Consider the following 21,665-nt stretch of genomic DNA (forward strand, 5'->3'; position numbering starts at 1 on the left):
GTGTGTAATTTGTTCTACTTCTTTTCTTTTCTTTTCTTTTTTTTGTTTTTTGGGCCACACCCGTTGATGCCAGGGTTACTCCTGGCTAAGCGCTCAGAAACCTGGCTTTGGGGGGATCATATGGGACGCTGGGGATTGAACCGCTGTCCTTCCTTGGCTAGAGCTTGCAAGGCAGGCACCTTACCTCTAGCGCCACCTCATCGCCCCTCTACTTATTTTCATCATGACCAGACAACGTTCGTTCGTTCGTTCGTTCGTCGTTCGTTTCGTTCGTCGTTCGTTCTGTTCGTTCGTTCGTCTCCTTCCTTCCTTCCTTCCTTCCTCCTTCCTTCCTTCTTCCTTCCTTCCTTCCTTCCTTCCGGGTGCTGGGGATTTGAACCAGGATCATGGCCAATGAAGGCTATATATTGCCACCTGTACTATACTATCTACCAGTTACACTGACATTTTTAAAAGAATAGTGAGAAGATTTTTTGTATTACAGGTTTTATGGCCATGGCTCTCTCTAAGCCCTGATTTCTCAGAGTTGAGAAAGGTAAAGAACATGACTTGGTATAGATTATTTTTAGTGAATCCATGCTGATTCTAAGCAATTCTGCTGCTCAAAGTATGCATCCTATATACCTCCCAACTCTTCAACATGTTAATAATGGCATTCTAGAATTTTGTCTGGGAATTTGTCTCATAATTATTACTGAGTTATGACTGGCAAAATAACTATTTTTACTTATTTTCATTTGCACACCTACTATTTATCATATTCTTCAGTTTCCAGCACCTAAGCCTATGTGCAATCAATAACATGAGGTTTAATTCATCAGAGCCTGGAGGCTTGAACTCATTTAGAGAGTGCAAACCCTCTGATGAGTCAAGTACCTATTTTGGACTCAGTTCTATTGACCTAATGTCCTCTCTCCCCCACTTTATTTTTGTTTTCTTCGCCACACCCGGTGACGCTCAGGGGTTATTCTGGCTATGCACTCAGAAATCACTCCTGGCTTGGGGGATCATATGGATGCCGGGGTATTGAACCACAGGAGGTCCTAGCTAGTGCATGCAAGGCAGATGCCTTACCATTTGCGCCACCACCCTGACACACCACCCTGACAGAACACAGAAGCAGACTGGAAGTTGAATGACTTCCCTGGCTGTCACTCTAAGAATCAGGCTACTCTTTTCAGGGGAATCCTATGTTTTCCTGTTGTTCTCCTTATCCTGAGTGTAACAAAAATAGCCCTTTTGTAGTTATTCCTATTTTCTTTTGGCTTAACGTAATTCATTCTTTAGGCTTTTTGACATTTGTCTCAAGAAATAATTTTTCGTTTGAGCATCTGGCATTCCTCAAAGTAGGTGACCTTAAAGGAGCCAGCTAAATAGGAATCTAGTATATTAAGAATAATAGTTGTTTGTGGCCGGAGAGTATAATGTGTAGGATGTTTTAGCCTTGCATGTTGCTGACTTAGGTTTGATCCTCGGCATCCCATATGGTCCCCCCAAGCCTGCCAGGGAGTTATTTATGAGCAGAGAGCTAGGAGAATGCTGAGGGTGTGGCCCACCAAAAGAACTAGTGCATTTATTTGTCACCAACTTCTGTTTGGACAATGAAAATTAATATTTTTTTGTCTATTTTGAGTATTTAGTGGAGGATCATTTGCTCTGAAATGGGCTTCTTTTGCCTTTTTCCCCTCTGGCTCTTTCGGTTAAAACTAATATATTGAGGTCCCTTTCAGGATGATTGTAATGCCTTGTGGACAACTGGTTTTAAGATTACATTGAGCTCTACATAAGATAACAGGGCCTTTTTGAAAGGCTGACTTGCAACCTCAGAACACTCTGATGCAGAGTGTCTGAGAAGCACTAGAACTAATGGTTGAGAGAAGGATCTCTGGGAGGAGAGCTAACTGGTTTAAATCCTAGCCCTCCTTATTTATCAGATTCTGACCATAGCCATATTCTTAATCTTGCTGTATTTAAAATTGCCTGTAAGGAAAAGTCCCCTGCCTCAAAAGCTGCCCCTGACTCCAGTGAATTCATGGATATCACCAAATATTCAGCACGGTATTTTGTGCATAGTGAATGCAAAGTCAAAGCTCTGTAATAACAGTGATTATTATTTGCACACAGAAACTCTCAAGGCTAAAAGGCCCTAAATAAATTAAAATGAAAGGGCAGTCACCTGGCATGATCTTCATTTCTGGTGTTCAGAGGAGAGACATGTGAACATCAATACCTGATTTTCTGTTGCAGGGATGAATATATGAATATACAGGACAGAGGAGACTAACACACATTCATTCACCATTTTGAGGAAGGAGACCTGATTTTTGAGCAGCCTTTTAGCATGCTTCTTTACATGCTGAGTACAACAAAGCTGTATTTCTGGCACCTTAATTTCCTGTGTGCTCATTATCACCTCAATCCCCCCCCCCCATCAGATGAGATGTGACTTGGTTGTCTTACTTTTGATGAACAAATTGTCTAATTTGGGATTGATGCTTGGGCTTGAGCCTAGTTAGTAAAATTCCAAGTTCAGTGATCTGTGAGTAAAAATGTAGCGGGAGGGAAAAAAGATAAAAAAAAATACTGTGATTAGGCCTGGAAGTCATCATGATGAGAACATGCTGTATTGTATATTATGCTCAGAAACCTGTCAGCGATCTTCATAGTGCTGCTCTCCCCCCCCCCAAACTTGTGATTGTATAAACATGCTTCAGTACCATCTTGATATGACACTTGCACTATCTAGTGACCTTTTTTTGTTCCCTGGACCTTTGTTGTTGTTGTTCATGCTGTTTTTGGTACACACCCCCAGTGATCCTCAGGGGTATTCCTGGCCTAGCACTCAGGAATTACTCTTGGAAGTGCATACAGGATGCCAAGGATCAATCCATGATCAGCTGCCTGCAAGGATAGGGCCTTATCTGCATGTACTATGTTTCTGGCCCACCCTGGGGCCTTTTAACATGCTGAAAAATCCCTCAAAAACCTTTGTTCTTTTCCAGACTGGCTTCTTATCCTAGAATGATTCTTTTCTTTTCATGCATGGCATCAATTCAAAAATGACAGTCCCTGCTTTCTACTACTCAAGAGTCCACTTCCCCTCTATTCATCACTCTTACTTTTTTATTTTTTTGAGCTTCTTTTTTTTTTAAATAATATTTTATTTAAACACTTTGATTACAAACATGATTGTGGTTGGGTTTCTGTCATGTTAAAGAACACCACCATCATCAGTGCAACATTCCCATCAACCAATATCCCAAATCTCTCTCCTTCCCACTCCAACCCTTGCCTGTACTCTAGACAGGACAGGCTTTCTATTTCCTCATACTTTCTCATTGTTAGGATAGTTTCTCAATGTAGTTATTTCTCTAACTAACCTCATCACTCATTGTGGTGAGCTTCATGAGAGAGCTGGAACTTCATTTTATGGCTCCTTTTTATCAATATCTTGAGTACTTACTCTTTTCATGTTTTCCTGATGACCTATTAAAGAACAAGTGTAGGAAGCAGAGATTCTGCCTGCCTGTCCATCTCTGTGTTCATTGCCTGGGGGTAGTGCCTAGCACATTACTGATGCTCAGAAAATTTTTGGTAGCATATCAATTAATTCTGCACAGAGGAAACTAAGATAAAAGAACCAAAAATCACTCTTTCCTTTTTGCCATTGTTAGCAGATCCATCTTGTACCTTCTTTCTATCCCTAAAACCCCTGAGTTGCAAAGGCCCATCCTGAACAAGTTTAGATTCACTTCCAGTTTCATATCTTAGCTTTGACTAATCATGATCTATCTTTTTATTTTTTTCATACAACATCAGGGCTGGGAATTAGTGTCCCATTGGAAACCTACTGGATCTCTGCCTTTATTGGACCTTCAGTGGACTATCCTGGCACTATTGTCTGTGCTTATGGGGAGATCTGGGTGGAAAACAGCTATCATTGCTCCCCTTAGCAACCTTAATCATTTTTTTAAAATCTTTCTCCTTGGGTCAGGCTCTGCTTTGACTGAGCCCTTAGTCTTCTGGCAGGCTCTAGGGACCCTATGGATGCCAGGTATTGAACCTGGGTTAGCTATGCACAAGTCAAGCCCCCACCCATATTGTCTTTCTGGTCTATCTCCATTCACTTTAACTAACTTTACTTCCTTTTTTGCCTTGCCCTCTGTCATAACCTGCATGGACCATTGCCATGTAAATGGAAAACTTTTATAACCCCTCAACAAATATTTGCAAGTATTTCTTCAAATTTCTTTCATGATTAAAAGGATGTCTTTGTCTTGACTTCTGACCACTTCTTATCCTAAATGTCTTAGGAACTTCACCTCAAGTTTCTTTATAGCTATTCACTGAGCAATTGCTGCCCCCAAGATCTTCCAGTTTCTTTCTGGAAGCCCCAGTCATGGATCCAGCCTGCCATTGCTTTCCTAGAGCAGGCATATTTATAGCACTGTTTTTTAGATTGCAGACTAACTTTCACGAGGTGCTTGCTTTGAAATAGGGTTTCTGAAGGACCTCGGTGGGGATAATGAGGCCATTTCTACACTTACAAGTTGGAATACATTTACAGATAGTGGTTGCAAGAAGTACTTGAAATGGTGGTGCTTTCTATCCAGGACAAATTGTTTTTTTTAAAAAGTTATCCAAAAACCATTCTGTAACTATTTCCTGGTGCTTTTGTGACTGGTTTATGCCTTTCACAAAAAACTATTGCTTCATCTGTCAGTTTTCTTTGAAATTTCCTATGTCAATACTAACAGTGTTGATGGGTGATAAGTTCAGATTTCCAGGGCTGGGAGAAGGCAACTGTGACTGAATTGTCAACTATGCCAAAATATAGTGATCAAAGTTTTAAAACATCTTGGAACATAGAATGAGCACTTCTTCTGCATCAATTTATTAAATCAATTCTGATCTACAGGTTCATTAACTCTAGCTGTGAGGTTGCCTTGGACTTATATTTTTAGCTGTCTGCAACAAACTGTAAAGTGACCCGAGAAAAACCATGTGGTTTCTATTTGTGAACTAGTCATTGGAATTGCTAAATATTACCTGTGGTTTGGTTGCTGACATTCATAACGGAAGGAAATGATGACTTTCCAATAGAGGTTATTGAAAAGAAAGATGTCATTTTTGTTCTCTCACCAGAATTCATGTCACAAGGATTTTCAGTTGTCTAAAGTTCAATGCAGAAACTCCTGTTTGCTAGTAGGTATGGGAACTTTTTATTTTAACATTTGCTTTATGAAAGAAGTTTGGCCAATATTGGTTGAAGAAAGCATTGTCCAGCACCATGATTGCAGATATTATAGTTTAGATAAGTGTGATGGTGAGATTAGTGATGCTGTAATGTTATCTGTCAGGACTTTTGTCTCTGCTTTTTTTGGTTGTTGTGGTTGCTACCTTTCATCTATTATAGAAATGGCCATTGATTGGGAGAACCAATGATGTCTGAAATTACTTATTAGATTGAAAATACTTTGGAAAATGATTTTACTAACCTAGTTTGTCAGGTTTTCTCGAGCAGGATCTGTTGCTGATTGCTATTTTGGCATAATGGGCGAGCAAGCTCGCTTTTTATTTTGACATCAAAAGTCTTCCAGCAAAATTCATATACCCATAGAGAAAAACATACACGCAGGTAAGAGTATTAGAGGAAGCCCTTCAGGATAGATTGTAATTTGAATATGCACACACAGTGTGAATGATAAAGGTTTTGGCTGATAAAATTAGTTCTAGAAGTGAAAGGTTAGGGGGTGGGTAGACGCCTGTATTTTGGTGTCAGTGAAGCAGTGGGATTCTGGGGTGAGGGAGGATACACTTAGAACATAGTTTTATTTCCTGCTCTGCTGCTTGGACTCCATGTAGGTAGGGGAAGTCACATTCTTGGCAACCCAATTTTTCCTTCTCTGTAAAATGGAAATGATGAGTGGGAATCTTCCACCTTAAAGCATTGTGGAGGATTTCACATATTAATTCATCAAAAGCTCTTGGAAACTAACTAGTGTTTTGCATCAGTAGTTAATGCTGGTGTGATTCATGATAGCTCCAACTTGTGCAGATGTTCTTTAGAGAGTCCATTCCTGTATCATGCCTAAAGTCCTCCATCATCCAAGTAGCCTAATTCAACTACATTTCCAGGGAGAAAAACTTGAGAAGGTTTGGAGAGGTCAAGATTTTCCTATTGAAAACAACATGGCACAGTGGAGAAGGGAACCAAATGATTGGCTAAAAGACCTACCTGGTAATGAAGTGCATAGGAAATTGTTTAAGACCCACTTTCTGCCATTTGTTTCATATTTTTCAAACAAGAGAACTGATCCCTTCAGGGAAACTGTACTTTTTAATAAAACTTCTGCAGCAGAGATGTTTTACAGCTGTACTGTCTAGTGTGATAGCATTCATTTCATGGAGAGTTTGAGCCCTTAAAATTGTATTTGTGGGGACTGCTGCACACAATTTTTAATTCTTTTTAACAATATTTAATTTTAAGTTGTCCTAAATTTAATTATCTTTGTTTTTTTTTTTGGGGCCACATCCGGTGACACTCAGAGGTTACTTCTGGCTGTATGCTCAGAAATTGCTCCTGGCTTGGGGAAACATATGGGCTGCCAAGGATAGAATCAAGGTTCGTCCTGGATCAGCTATTTGCAAGGCAAATGCCCTACTGCTGCACTATCTCTCCAGCCCTAAGTTGATCTAAATTTAAATGGATACATGTGGCTAGCAGATACCACATAGCTAGGACAGTATGAGAGGTTGCTTAGTGTCAGCAGAACTGGGCATGAAGTCTAGCATTTACTGTTACATCTGTAGGGTAAACCCAGGAAAGTAGCATCTGGGTGCTCAGTTTCTCTACCTACAGAAGAAATATATGCTTATATTCTTACTTAGTTTAAAAATTCATTCGAGTTGGATTAAAGATAAAAATGATGATGATGACTTTTAGAGAAGTGAAAAGAGGGGCCAGAGAGTTAGCACAGCAAGTAAGGGTACTTGGTTTGCATATGGCTGATTCCAGGTTTGATCTCCAGCATCTCATTTGGTTCCCCAAGCCTTACCAGATCCCCCAAGCACTACCAGAACTGCCTGAGAGCGACCCCTTATCATTGCTGAGTGTCTCTCCAAAATGAAAGAAAACAAAACAAAATATAAAGAAAAGTGTTAGGAGTTCTTGTGAAATCCACAGGAGGGGTTGGAGGCAGATCTGTGAAGGCAAAAAAAAAAAAAAAAAAGGATCAACCTTTAAGGCACCCAGCCCTAAAGCTCTCAAGAGCTTCTGTTTTTTGTTTTTGTTTTTGTTTTCCTCTTTGCTCATCTATGCCTATCTCTTCTCTCCAAAGGCCAGCTTGCTTCCTTTCCCCTTCTAATGGAAGAAAAACGGCCATTCCACAATTACTGATTTTATATCTGCCGCCTTCAATGGCTTTATCTAGAACAACTCTCTCTGTCTCAATATTAAGCTTTAGAAAGAGAAAACCTCACCAGGATGGCTTGTGTTAACCAGAGGTGGCTAAGATGCTTCCTTGCTTTCCTTCCTTGCGCTGTGGTGGGAGCTGGGCATGATTGCAGTGAAAGTAGTTGGAGTGAGTTGGGTTCACACCTAGGAAAGTGTCTTTGGTTACAAATTTTGCCTCCAGGAGGAAACTGATTGAAAAACCAAATTTGTTCAAGGAAGGAGATTAGAAATTCTGATTAAGGTTAGGATTTCAAATTTATTTGGAATTCAACAAATATTCATTGAATGCTTGGTATGTGCTAGGTTTTCTGCTAGTGCTGTGTTAAAGGAGAGACATGAGAAGCAGTGTTGGGAGAAGACATATGATCCTGTCCCTAGATTGTCCTGTCCTAAAGGGAAGACCCGCATGACTATTAAAATGCAGTTCTGAAGAGTCAAGCGGAAAAGACTAAATGTTAGAGATTTAAAATTGCTATTATTTTTCCTATGCCAAGATTTGAAACCAGTTGTCACACGTGGAAGTCAAGTGCTCCACTACTGAGCTATATCCCTGGCACTAAACATTTAGAAATTTTACTCTGATTGAGAGGGTACTTCCTTAAGGAAATGACACTTGTCCTGAGATGGAATTTGAGCCGGAGGACAGAAAGATGTGTGTGGCTTTAAACAAAAGGAATGGCATATACAAAGGCCTTGTGGTCTAGATAATTTTGCTGTTTTGTTGTTCTTCTCTTGGGCTCAGTTATCAAAGGTATTTTGGGAATTGAATATATTAATGTGTTTTCATGTATTATTTTAGCTAGAGGTTGAAAGTCCAATGGATCATACAATAAGTCTGTGTCTCAGGTACTAATTTTGAGGGTATTACCAGCTCAGTGGCCACTCCTCGTAAGAAGGCTGAATAGTTTTGATGCTTGAGCCTAGGGATGTGATGATGATTAGGCCTTGTGGTGCTGGGGACCACCAGAGTCAGCCTTGAAAAGTTTGGGGGGCTCCAGAGCCACACCAGGTCATGTGGTGCTGGGGATAGAGTAAGAGTTCTGCACATGCAAAGCACAAATCTCTAGCCTTTGTGTTACCTTATTCTCCATGTATTAATTTTTTTTTTGTTAAAATGCAGGTCATGATGTCAGGCTTTACTTGTGTTTCTTCTTTGTAGGGATGATGATGATGATGATGATTCATTTCTTACTGGTAAGGCCATGAGCTCAGGACTGACAGTTAATTTTTTTCTCAGTCTCCTCTGTTTTTTTCTTTCTTCTTTTTCTTTTTCTTTTTCTTTCTTTCTTTCTTTCTTTCTTTCTTTCTTTCTTTCTTTCTTTCTTTCTTTCTTTCTTTCTTTCTTTCTTTCTTTCTTTCTTTCTTTCTTTCTTTCTTTCTTTCTTTCTTCTTTCTTCTTCTTTCTTTCTTCTTTCTTTCTTCTTTCTTTCTTCTTTCTTTCTTCTTTCTTTCTTTCTTTCTTTCTTTCTTTCTTTCCTTTCTTTCTTTCTTTCTTTCTTTCTTTCTTTCTTTCTTTCTTTCTTTCTTTCTTTCTTTCTTTTCTTTCTTTCTTTCCTTTCTTTCTTTCTTTCTTTCTTTCTTTCTCTCTTTCTCTCTTTCTCTCTTTCTCTCTTTCTCTCTTTCTCTCTTTCTCTCTTTCTCTCTTTCTCTCTTTCTCTCTCTCTCTCTCTCTCTCTCTCTCTTTCTTTCTTTCTTTCTTTCTTTCTTTCTTTCTTTCTTTCTTTCTTTCTTTCTTTCTTTCTTTCTTTCTTTCTTTCTTTCTTTCTTTCTTTCTTTCTTTCTTTCTTTCTTCTTTCTCTCTTTGTTTCTTTCTCTTCCTCCCTTCCTCCCTTCCTCCCTCCCTCCCTCCTTCCTTCCTTCCTTCCTTCCTTCTTTCTTTCTTTTCTTTTCTTTTCTTCTTTTCTTTTCTTTTCTTTTCTTTTCTTTTCTTTTCTTTTTTCTTTTTCTTGGTTTTTGGTTCACACCCGGCAGCACTCAGGGGTTACTCCTGACTCTAGGCTCAGAAATCACTCCTGGCAGGCTCGGGGGACCATATGGGATACCAGGATTTGAACCAATGACCTTCTGCATGAAAGGCAAACACCTTACCTCCATGCTATCTCTCCAGCCCCATCCTCTGTTTTCTTACTTTAGAAGTCTCCTAAAGTGTGAGTGAAGTAATCTGCAGGTTAGAATAATGGAATTATGACCTCACATGTCTTCTAGAAGCATGCTACCAGGATGTTTCCCCATGCCTAAAGAAAATTCAGTTAGTGGTTTCTCATGTGAAAATTTTAACACAGAAATATGCTAAAGCTTGGGGTCTGGTAGTAATGCATCAGACATGTGAGATGTTTTTCATTTAAATTTGAAAAAGAGGAATGTCCTATCAAGTCTTTATCTGAATCACTGTCAAAACACAGGAAGAAATTAAGATGCTCTGTGAATGCTGAAAGGTTTTTTCAAATGAAGGAAAAAAAATAAATGATAGACTATATCGCTGACTGGATAACCTGTTTGGTTATTTTATCTAAATTTTATTTTGAACTTTCATGATATATTTTATTGAATCTACCTACTATCTCTAAAACAGTTCTTAAAACATATCATTAGTATTAAAAATATATCTTTGTGCGTGTATACTCAGATTTTTTTTTTGGTTTTTGGGTAACACCCAGCAGCACTCAGGGGTCACTCCTGGCTCTATGCTCAGGAATTGCCTCTGGCAGGCATGGGGGACCAGATGGGATGCAGGGATTCGAACCACCATCCTTCTGGATGCAAGGCAAATGCCTTACCTCCATTCTATCTCTCTGGCCCCTATACTCAGGTTTTAAAATGTAGTGTATTCTCTATTTTTTGATCAGTGCAAAAACCAAGATCACTAAACACAGAAGACTGACTACATCAACTGTTACTCAGCAGAACTTCTGGAACCATAAAGAAAGACTTCATCCTAGGATCTGTGTAAAAACCAAGATCTTTAATTACAGAGGACTGACTTTGACAACCACAACTGAGCAGAACATTTCCTGGCACCCTAAAGAAAGACTTTGGGGGTTCGACAATGAACAGGTCCGGAGCCTGTAGTCGTACTCATGACAGTATGCTTTAATGGTGGAGACATCCTGTATCTCTTAGGCCAAGGGAATTTCCTCAATACTTGATATGCTTATGTAAACAGAAAACAAAAACCAAAAAAACAAACAAGCCTCTTCATACCAGCTCCCCTCTTCTTTTCTTTTTCTTTTTTAAATATTCATATTTATAGCTTCTAGACAGGGGCTCCTGCCACTTTCCTTTTTTTTTTTTTTTTTTTTGTTTAAATTAGAATCATAGGAGCCAGAGCAGTGGTGCAAGTGGGAGGGCACAGTTAGCTTGCACACAGCTAACCTAGGACAGACTGCAGTTCGATCCCCCCAGCGTCCCATATGGTCTCCCAAGCCAGGAGTGATTTCTGAGCGCATAGCCAGGAGTAACCCCTGAGTGTCACTGGTGTGGCCCAAAAACAAAAAATTAAATTATAACTATAGAACATGAATAATCTTATTCTGCCTCATATTTTTATGTCTTCCTACAAACAGAAAATTAGTGAATGGTACAGGGCAAAGCACTCTCATGAACATTGAGTGGAAATAAAAAATGATCAGACCTAAATACCCAACCCAAAGTTAATGACAATAGAATCAAGAGATCCAAACTACAACAAGCTATTCACAAAAGGGGCCTGTTACACTAGAAGTCCAGGGGGCTAAGGGTGGAGGTATGGGATGCATTCTGGGAACTATGGCGGAGGTCAGGTCAACACTGGTGGTGAGAATTGCCCTGATTCACTCTCACTATGTACTTTAAATATAACTGTGAAAGACTTGAAATTCACATTGGTCTAATAAAATAAAAAAAAAAGTTAAAATGTAGTGTATTTTTTCACATTTAAAGCACAAATAACTTCAGTTGTATGGGTGTTTTTCAATTGTTATCGAAAATTTAAGGGTAATTATGACATTCAGACATAAAAAGTACATATGATTTAGGGCACATTTTCCCCCTTCTACCCCTGGGTGTTAGCAGGCCATACTCTGAGCAGAGCATCCTCTGACCATCCAAACTTACTCTCACCAATTTTTGTTGAGGGAGATTATCTAACACTTATACTATCTTTCCAACCTCAATAGTTTCTTGGTTTCGCTGTCTGTTCTCTGTCTGTCCTTTGCATTCTCAAATCTCTTAGCTGCTGGTCGTCTCTTTTGGAAATTCAGACCTCTTAGAGTTGACCTGAAGAATATGCTTAAACTATTGAGGTCCATTTATATGGGATCTTTTTTGTCTTTTCAGATTTGGAATTTACAGCAAGTTCAGTCAGCTTCATTTGTCAGATGGATTTGTGATGCGGAATCCATGTATAAGGGAGGATTGACCCTAAGTTTTATATGGATTTTTAGTGTTTGGAAGTCATTGTGAGTCATTTGTATTAGTCAAAGATCAACTCTAATTCTCTCATACTTAAAACTCATCAAATTGTGACTTGAAAAAGACAGTACAGTGGTCAAAGGGACTTGCCTTGCATTCAACTGATGCTGATCCCTGCCACTATTTATAGTCCCCTGAGGACTTCTTGAAGTTAATTCTGCACAAACAAGGAGAAAGCCTTGAGTACTTCGTGGATGTGGTTTCCTCAACCTCCAACTCAACCTTACCAAACAAACAAACAAACAAAACCCTTTAATATCACTCTTTGAATAAAGTCAAAGCACTACCTTAGGGCCTTCAAGACCCCTGTGGTCTGCTCTTTGGGCCTCTCTCCTGAAACCTTCTGTCTCTCTTGTTCCCTGGCCATACTGCCTGTCTCTTGGCTCCTCACCACACCTCCTTTGTTTAGTGTTGTCTTTCTCCCTAGGGTCCACTTCCCTGTGGAAATCACATTACATCCTTTACCACCTTCTTAGAGAGGCCTTTCCTGAATGATTTGTTCAAATCATCTCTTTCTTCCCTGCCCAGCCAGGCACACCCACACCATTCAGTTATATTTTCTCTATGACATTTGGCCAGCCCACAGTTACTACCGTCACATATTTGTACCTCTTTGTTTGTACCCCAGGCTAGAATGGAAATGTACAGCCTTTGAGGATCTTTTTTGTCCTCTGTGTATAGTACCAGTTCAGGTCCTGGTGCAGAAAAGTTGGTCAGAAAATATAGGTTGAAGAAATAATGCAGGGACAGCCATTTATTGTATAGAACATGGAAGGTTATGCTCAGCTTTTCTGTATGATTTCCACATTGTTTGGATTACCCACCTATCATTTCACCATTCATCTCTTTTCCAAATGTGTAGCTTTCTTTTTTTCCTTTTATTGGGTGGGAATATTTTCAGCCACACCCCAGATGCTCAGGTCTCCATATGCAGTGTGGAAGTGAACTGGAGTCAGCTGCACGTAAGGCAAGCATGTTACATGTATCATCTCTCCACTATCCTCATGACTTTCTTTAGTAGCTCTTTCGCCTTCTCCACCAAAACAAACCAGAACAAAACAAACTGGCACATATTAATATCCCACCCCCCCCCCCCGCCTTCAACAAAAAGTTAACAGCTACCAAAAATAACCTTCCCACTTATATGTAGTCTCCCCCCCTCCCAATACCACTTTACTTTATATACTTCTCTTACTGCTTTTTTGTTTTGTTTTGTTTTTGGGTCACACCCAGCAGTGCTCAGGAGTTACTCCTGGCTGTCTGCTCAGAAATAGCTCCTGGCAGGCACGGGGGACCATATGGGACACCGAGATTCAAACCAACCACCTTTGGTCCTGGATCGGCTGCTTGCAAGGCAAACGCCGCTATGCTATCTCTCCGGGCCCCTCTTACTGCTTTTTCTAGAATGTTTTCCTATATTGGAGTCCTGATTGATGTTTCTAAGCCATATTTTCATTCTTCCTAGAGATAACACAGCATATGAATGACCTATTCTCTTTGTTGTTCTGTATATATATATATATATATATATATATATATATATACACACATATACATATATATTTCAATATATATATATTTCAGGTTAGATGGTTATTTTTGAATAGAAAGAAAGCAGTCTTACTTGTGATTCCGTGTTAAAACAGAGAGAGGGCCTCTATGACAATAATGATTGAAAATGATCGCTCGGGACAAGAACTGGGAATTGAATGGAAATAAAGTGACATGCATGATACCTCTTCAGTAACAGCATTGCAAATCATGATGCCTAAAAGGAAAAAAAAAGGATAAAGAAAAAAAAGTGACGGTTGTAGAGGCAGGCTGGGGGGTGGGGTTGAGGTAGGGCAATAGGAGTGTAACTGGGGAAACTGGTGAAGGTAAAGGAACACTGTTGATGGGATGGGTGTTGGGATATTGTACGGCCTCAAATTCAACAATCAGCAATTTATTAACTCTGAATGTGATGGTGATTTAATAATAAAAAATAACAGGCATTACCATCAGCATATATTGGATATATGCTGGATATATCCTTGCTATTTTCAGCACATAAACTTTGATAATGTAGCATCAACTTGTTATAAAAGTAATGAGGGGTTGGAGTAAAGTGGATAAGGTACATGCATATGCTGACTCTGGTTTGATCTAAATCCCACTGATCTCTCAAGCCCTCTCAGGAGTGATCCTTAAACACAAAGCCATTAATAATCCCTGAGCATAGCTGGGTGTGGCTCAAAAACAAATGAAAAAAGTAATGAGATCCTAAAGTTGAAATCCCTTACACTTTCTGTTCATTGTATGTAGTGTTTCATATAAATATATTTAGATGTTATTAATGTATTTTGACTTAAATTTTGCACTTTAATTGAATATTTTAATTTATTTAAATTAAATGTATGTTTATTTCTGTTTTGTACATTTTTGTGTATTTATTAGAAATCCAAAACATGCCCTCGGAATAAAAGCTTACCTGCTGTAAACCAGTTAACATGCAAGCATAGTCAACAGACTTCCTTTAGTAGCCACATGAGGGCACTATTGTTAAGCAAAAGAATTTTAAGCTTGAAAATGTAATAAAGGTTTAGATTAAGTTTCTAAGAAGCATTTATTTCACTAATGGATTAAAATAGTCAATATCTTCTACAATGGACATTGTCATGGAATATAATCCTTCTGAAGATGAATTTACTGTTTGCATATATGCCCGCGAGCTGAATAGAGTCACAGACTGTTTTTCCTTACTTGCTCTCTGAATCTTCTTTTCTTTTTTCTTCTTTTCTTTTCTTTTCTTTTCTTCTTCCTTCTCCGCTTCCTCTTCCTCTTCCTCTTCCTCTTTCTCCTCCTCCTTCTTCTCCTTCTCCTCCTTCTCCTTCTTCTCCTCCTCCTTCTCCTTCTCCTCCTCCTCCACCACTTCCTCCTCCTCCTCCTTTTTTTTTTTTTTTTTTTTGGATCACACCCGGCAGCGCTCAGGACTTCCTCCTGGCTCTACACTCATAATTCGCTCCTGGCAGGCTCAGGGGACCATAAGGGATGCTGGGATTCGAACCACTGTCCTTCTGCATGCAAGGCAAACACCCTACTTTCATGCTATCTCTCCGGCCCCTCTCTGAATTTTCTTAAAGGGAAGGACAGGACTCTTGACTGTCTTCTAGATAAGTTGCAATAATTTGCAAGCAAGGAAATTAGAGACTTCATAGGAGAAAAGACCATTTAGCAAATTTTTCTTCCTAGACAATACTTGGTAGTGTTTAGGGCTTACTCCTGGCTCTGGCTCTGGACTTAATCCTGGCGGGGCTTGGAGGATCATATATGGTGTTGGGGATTCAGCCTAGGTCGGCATTGTGCAATTCAGATTCCTTTCCTGCTGCACTATAATTTCAGTCTCTGAAATGCCCACTTGTTTGGGAATAAAAGACTTATTCATTTGTTTAACATATGATGTGTACTACCTTATTCTAGTGGTTAGAGTAAAAGGAAAATAAGGTATTATGAGGTTGACATTATGAATGAAAAAACTCCTTCACTTTTTATGATTAAATTATTAAAAGAGTAGAGGTGCGGTTGTTGATAGTTTTGTACAAATTAGTTGTTTTGTATATTTTTTTACAAATTCATTTTGTACAAATTAATTTTTATCAGCATTTTTTATGTAGAAATCAGATCCTACGCCATAAAATAAAATCCCTTAGTAAAGTTCAAGTTCTTGGCAATTTAAAGGACAAGTTTATTATGTTATGTTGGCTTTTAAAAATATTTTGTTCAATAAAATCCTTGGATATTTTGTTTTGAGCATTTGAAAAATGAGAAATGAGAGGAAAATTTCCAATTAAAAACTAGTCTAATTAAAAGAAATCAACTCAGTGTTGTAAGGATAATTGGGTCTTGGGAGATTTATAGCTAAATTATCATCATTGTTCATATTTGTTAGTCCCCCGAATTGGGCATGCCGCTTGTATACTAAGCCACCAAGCCAAGTTGGTGGCCCTGAATTGGGTGAGTGTAGTTTGTTCCATGTATCTTCCTTTTTTTCCTTTTTCTGTTGGCTGTTGGAGAACCATTGCTGCTTAGGACTGAGTATTTCTTGTGATTCCTGGAAGGTGAGGGTTTTCATTAGCTAAAAGCTGTTTATGCTTCCATTGGAAAAGAATATATCGCTGCACTTAAATGAGTGGTTTTAAGGAATTTCTCAGTTCTTAAAAATGGCAGGGTGTGAATCCTATAAAAACATAGCATGCCTATTTAATTTATTTAAATTATCTGACTAGAAGAATCCTTAAGAAGAACTGACTGCCACCTAATTTGAATGAGCTGATATTGGTAACACTTGAAATTAAAATGCAACTTAATGAAATTCTTTAATATTTAATAGACATAGTTATTGCCTTTAATAGCACACTTGCACCATGCTTAGCATGGTGTAATGGCCCAGTAGAACTCTTTATTGGTGTCTTTAGGCAATAATAAGAAAGTTATTTATAACATATGTTTATCACAGTCTGACAGAAAAATGTGTCTGCTGTGGCACATGATGATGAACATGTTCTAAATTGCAAAGTCACTGTGTGAATCATGTAATAATCTCAAATAATAGCTGATGATGGTGTCAGGCATGTATCCATGCTGAGATACATTCACTTAAGCTAGGCAACCTATTAAGTGCATTTACTTTATTAGCAATCTCCTAAATATAAGAGACTCTTAGTACATGTTTTGTTTCAAAGTAAGTTTGTCCAAGAGCAGTTCTTTTTGGTGTTGCAAGAAGAAACCACCCAAAAATTTCCAGAAAACAGATTTGTATGGCTGTATAACTTATAGGATTGGACATGGATATATCTTTCCTTCTTTCTGACTGAAGAAAGTGGGAAATATTTTGGGTGGGCAATTTCTGGTTCGAAATTTTTGTAGTTCGTTGAGTAAGACACCATTTAGTGCTTCTCTATTTGTTTAACTCCCTAAGAAATCTGTCTTTTATTCCCCAAAATTGTGACTAAAATTACTTTCTAACTCTGTAAATTCAGGTAGCTGGCATATAAAACATATCTCACTCCTATCATCTTCTGTCTTGATTCAATGGAAATTGGAATTGGAAACATGATTCACCATAATGTCTGACCTCTTAAGGGTGTCTGTTCCCTCTTCCATCAATAGCTGGAAGAATTAGTCCTACTGGCACGATGATACCTGAGGGGCTGTGAATTAGGGTCATGAAGTGCTGATTAGCTCTCCCTTGGCAGGTCAGAGATGAACTGATGGCAAATCTAGAAATAGCTGATTGTTCAAACGTTCCCACTCTGAGATGATGCAAGAAAGAGCCCGGAAGCCTCCCTCGTGAGCAGGCAGGCAGCAAAGGGCAGTGCTGTTTTGAAGCACTGGGACTGTTTATTGTATGATTAAGCCAGCACCAACAGAGCTGTGTATTGCTCAAATGTTACTGAATTGGAGTTTGTCAGGAAAAATCAGTCTGAGTAGATGCACAGACAAAACCCCATTTTAGGGGAGTTTGTTTTCCTGCTGAATTCCTTTATAGAAACCAACAAAAGTAATTTAGCCTCCCTGTGTTATATTCTGGTTGTGCTATATATTTTTTACTGAAATATTTCAGAGGAGCTCTGCTCTGAAATGCTGTTGTTTTCCATCTCTGTAAAAAACAGCAACTTAAACATCAAGGTCTTTAGAATTCTTGCATGTTTAGTCTTAATCTGGAAAATGACATAAGTGTTTAATACATTTGCATGAAATAAAAATCTGCATACATCAGAACCACTGCTCTTCACTAGCTTTTTTTGAGATGAGATAATATTTATTTGGGGGTGAAGATAAAACATATTATGCGTGGACTGGAGAGAGCTCAAAGGGTGCATGCTTTGCATGCAAAGAACCTGGGTTTGAATCCCAGCTCTACACAGTCCCCTGTATACCATCAAGAGCACTCTACTAAGCTCAGAGCCAGAAATAGACTAAACACAGCCAGGTCTGACCCCCAAATTAACATAGAACAAATATGATAGCTTAAGTCCACTGAATTATGCACTTAAGAATGGTTAAGATATGTAACATAATAGAACTTTTACTTTGCCATTGTAAAATTAAAAAAAATTGTGGGAAATGGGGGTAGTAATATCTGGTTTTGATGATTTCATAAAATTCAAATAAATTGTGAGAGTAAAAAATAAAATGTCAGGCTCAAAGGTAAGATCTTCAGGCATATTTTGTCCAGTTGCTTATACACCTTTGCCCACAAGCAGAAATTTTTCTTTTATGCTGATGATCAATGTCTTGATTTTCGGAAGAAAGGTAGTCACATTTTTATCTCAAAGTATAAAAAGGAGAAAATACTTTGTTGGTGTATTTTGAAAAGAATAGGAATAGTGGGTGTCTTGTAGGAAGGTATGAAATTCTTAAAAATTTCAGGTTAGGAAACTCCTGTTTAGCTACAGACTAGTTATAAAAATAAAACATATTTAATATGGATATATCAATTTCATTTGTCTAAAGAAATGATTAATGAAGTCTTTTGTAGCTACATGTATGTGCTTGTATGTTTGTGAATTTTAATATTTTGTGTACTTGTTTGTATGTGCTATTAATTCTGAGAATGGCCCCTGTACCTTACTCACTGTTCTATCTTTCCAACTCAAATGCTGAGTATTTTCACTTGGTTTTGAGAATTGCACTTTCCCTTTACTTCCAGTTCAAACATGGGTGTTTTTTCATTATTGAAAACACAGAAACTCTTTAGAAATAAAGCAGGCTGTCAGAAAAGATTGTGTTATTATTTGGAAACCTGAGAGAAATGAAATGACTGGAAGTAAATGCTCCTGGGGCCAGGCATGCAGTTATTTGATGGTCTTAAATATATTCAAGTTTAGAAGTGACCAGAAAGAGTTAATCCTTTTAAGCAAGTGCCTAGGGGACACTCTGGGAAATCTGACTGAATGAGTTAGTGCTCAGCCTAAAATTAAACCCTTGGCTCCTTGTCTGGCATACCAACTATTAGATCACATTTCTTTTTCACTGATGGATCCATTTTTTAATGAATTGAAGGAAGAATCCCCGGTGGTTCCTTTTGTGTGAAGAAAACAAGATAAATATTAGCTGAGAAAGGTCATTTTAGTTTCCAATATGTGGGGAGTTTATTATGATGGGTTCTGATAAATTATACTGTGTATTTTTCCCCAATAATAGAAGGTCATGTTGTGCCCCTGGGTGTGCATCAGGACAAACATACTTAATAAAGTTGGAGAATCTGGGAGATGAGCATTTTCCAATTTTTTTGGGCAACTCATATTTATACAGATATTTGAAGACATTTCCCTCTTGCTGAGATAATCATTCAAGACTTTCTTTTCCTCCTTCCTCCCCTTCTATAGCCCCAAAGCACAGAATCTTTGAGACTATTAACTAAAATATTATCTTAGAGAAATTCTAATTATCTTCAGGGACATTAAACAACAACAACAATAACAACAACAAAATCTCAGTAGTACTTTGTGATGGACTTGTAATGGGTTCACAGGATTCTAAAAGAATTAGACTATATTTCAAGGGATTAGTTTAGCATCACCAATATTTCTTCATGTACATCATTATTCTTCCACTGGGACAGTGCATTTAACTAAGAACATTTGAAATAGTATGTTTTATGGGTTATTTTACTTTTTGAAGCAAAATAGATTTTATTGAAAGAAATTTAGAAAAATGTGAAAGAGAGGGGAGTGTGGGGGTAGAGAAAAAGAGAGAGAAAGAGAGAGATTGAGAGATGTGTTCAAGAAAAATATGGGCTTCTTCAGAGGGGCAAGAGTTCATTTTATTTTATATTATTTTAGGCCACACCCAACAATGCTTGAGTTTATTCCTGCTCTACTCAGAAATCACTTTTGGTTGGCAGGGACTTGGGACCATAAGGGGTGAGTGGATCAAATCTGGGTGTGGAAAATTTCATATTCATTATACTATGGCTCAGGCCCTTATTGTTTTTTTTTTTTTAAAAGATGCTTTTAGTTGGAATCATCTCAGTCTTTCTTACAAAAAATGTGTTCACTGAGTAGAAAAGACCTTTTAAATTCTGCGTATTGAAAAAGAGGATATTGAGTAATGTACATGATATTAATAGGTGTTCTTTTCACTTTGGCATGGTGCATTTTATTAGTAGAAATGTTTTCTTCTGCCTCTTATTAATGTTTTTCTCAATACAACCTTGTGTGCTGTTTAGCATCTTTTTTTCTCAGGTTTATATCACAAAAAGCTTGGATCTGGCTTTTCCACTGTTCCAAGTGGTAGGGAATGATTGGTAACTCTTGAATCAACTCCAATTTATGTTTTCCTCCTAGGGTCTTTGAATTGGAAGAGTGAAATTCTACATGAAAGGTATGTTTTGAATGTTTTTGTACTTTGGGAATATTTACTATAAAACTGTATATAGAAACCATAGTAAGATACCATCTCATATCTCATAAAATGTCCACCTTCAAAACAAAAACAAGGTGAGAATGTGAAAAGTGGGATCCCTTGAGCACAGTTGGTGGGAATGTAAATTAGTGCAGATACTTTGAAAATAAGTTTGGAGGGTTCTCAAAAGATTAAAAATAGAACTACCATATGATCCACAGCTCTACTTCTGGGAATGTATCCAAAGAAAACAAAACCATGATTCACACGGATAGGTTTACCCCCATATTTATTGCAGTGTTCATTTTTTTTTATAATGGCCAAGATATGGAAACCACATACATATTGTATGTTTATACATGCATATACAAAATGGTATATTTTCATATTTCAAAAAGAGGAAGTTTTGCTATTTGTAAAAACATAGATGAAACTTGAAGGCATTATATAAAATGAAAGAACTTAAAGAGAAACAAATACAGTGTGGTCTCATTTATATGTGGAATTTAAAAAAGAAAATTCAGAAAATGAAACATATAAGGTTACAAATCAGAGAGAGTAGGTAGAAGGGTGATTGAGGAAAGTAGGTAAAAAGCACAAACTTGGGGCTGAAAATATAGCATAGAGGTAAGGCACTTGCGCTGCATTCAGCTGCAGTGGCCATGATCCTGGTTAGAATCCCTGGCACACTGTATCTCTGAGCACAACCAGGGGTCACTACTGAGCACAGAGCTAGCATTAACTCACGAGTACTGTCTGGTTTGTTCCCCAAATAAATAAATAAATAAATAAATAAATAAATAAAAGGTATAAACTTTCTGCTATAAAATAAGTTTCTGGATTTTCCTATACATGGATAGACATGGAAACTATTATGTGGAGTGAAATAAGTCAGAGGGAGAGGGATAAACACAGAATAGTCTCACTCTTCTATGAGATTTAAGAAAAATAAAAGACAGTATGGTAATAATACCCAGAGACAATAGATATGACGGCTGGAAGGACCAGCCCACGATATGAAGCTTACCACAAAGAGTGGTGAGTGCAGTTAGAGAAATAACTACACTAACAACTATCATGACAATGGTTGTGAGTGAGAGAAATAGAAGGCCTGTCTTAAATACAGGCAGGGTGTGGTGGTGGAAGAGGGAGATGAGGGATATTGGTGGTAGGAAGGTGCACTGTTGAACGGGGGTGTTCTTTTTTTTTTAATAACTGAAACCCAACTGAAAACATCTTTGTAATCATGGTGCTTAAATAAAGATATTATAAAGAAAGATAAGTTTCTGGGATATAGTATACATGTGGTGAGTACAGCACACACTGCTCTGTGTATGTGTGTATAAGTTATTAGGTGGGTAATATGGTTTTC

General features: G+C 38.0%; 1 protein-coding gene across 1 annotated transcript in view; it reads left to right on the forward strand.

The window, feature by feature from the left end:
- Positions 1-223: 223 nt before the first annotated feature.
- TAFA4 (TAFA chemokine like family member 4) overlaps positions 224-21,665 on the forward strand; it is a 165,211-nt gene continuing 143,769 nt past the window's right edge. Inside the window, exons 1-4 of the mRNA XM_049777670.1 lie at positions 224-284; positions 1,935-2,058; positions 8,616-8,650; positions 20,236-20,272. Coding sequence (XP_049633627.1) covers positions 224-284; positions 1,935-2,058; positions 8,616-8,650; positions 20,236-20,272 — 257 coding nt within the window. The remainder of the gene's footprint in view (positions 285-1,934; positions 2,059-8,615; positions 8,651-20,235; positions 20,273-21,665) is intronic.

Source organism: Suncus etruscus, chromosome 7 (assembly GCF_024139225.1).
Source record: "Suncus etruscus isolate mSunEtr1 chromosome 7, mSunEtr1.pri.cur, whole genome shotgun sequence".
Lineage (NCBI taxonomy): Eukaryota > Metazoa > Chordata > Mammalia > Eulipotyphla > Soricidae > Suncus > Suncus etruscus.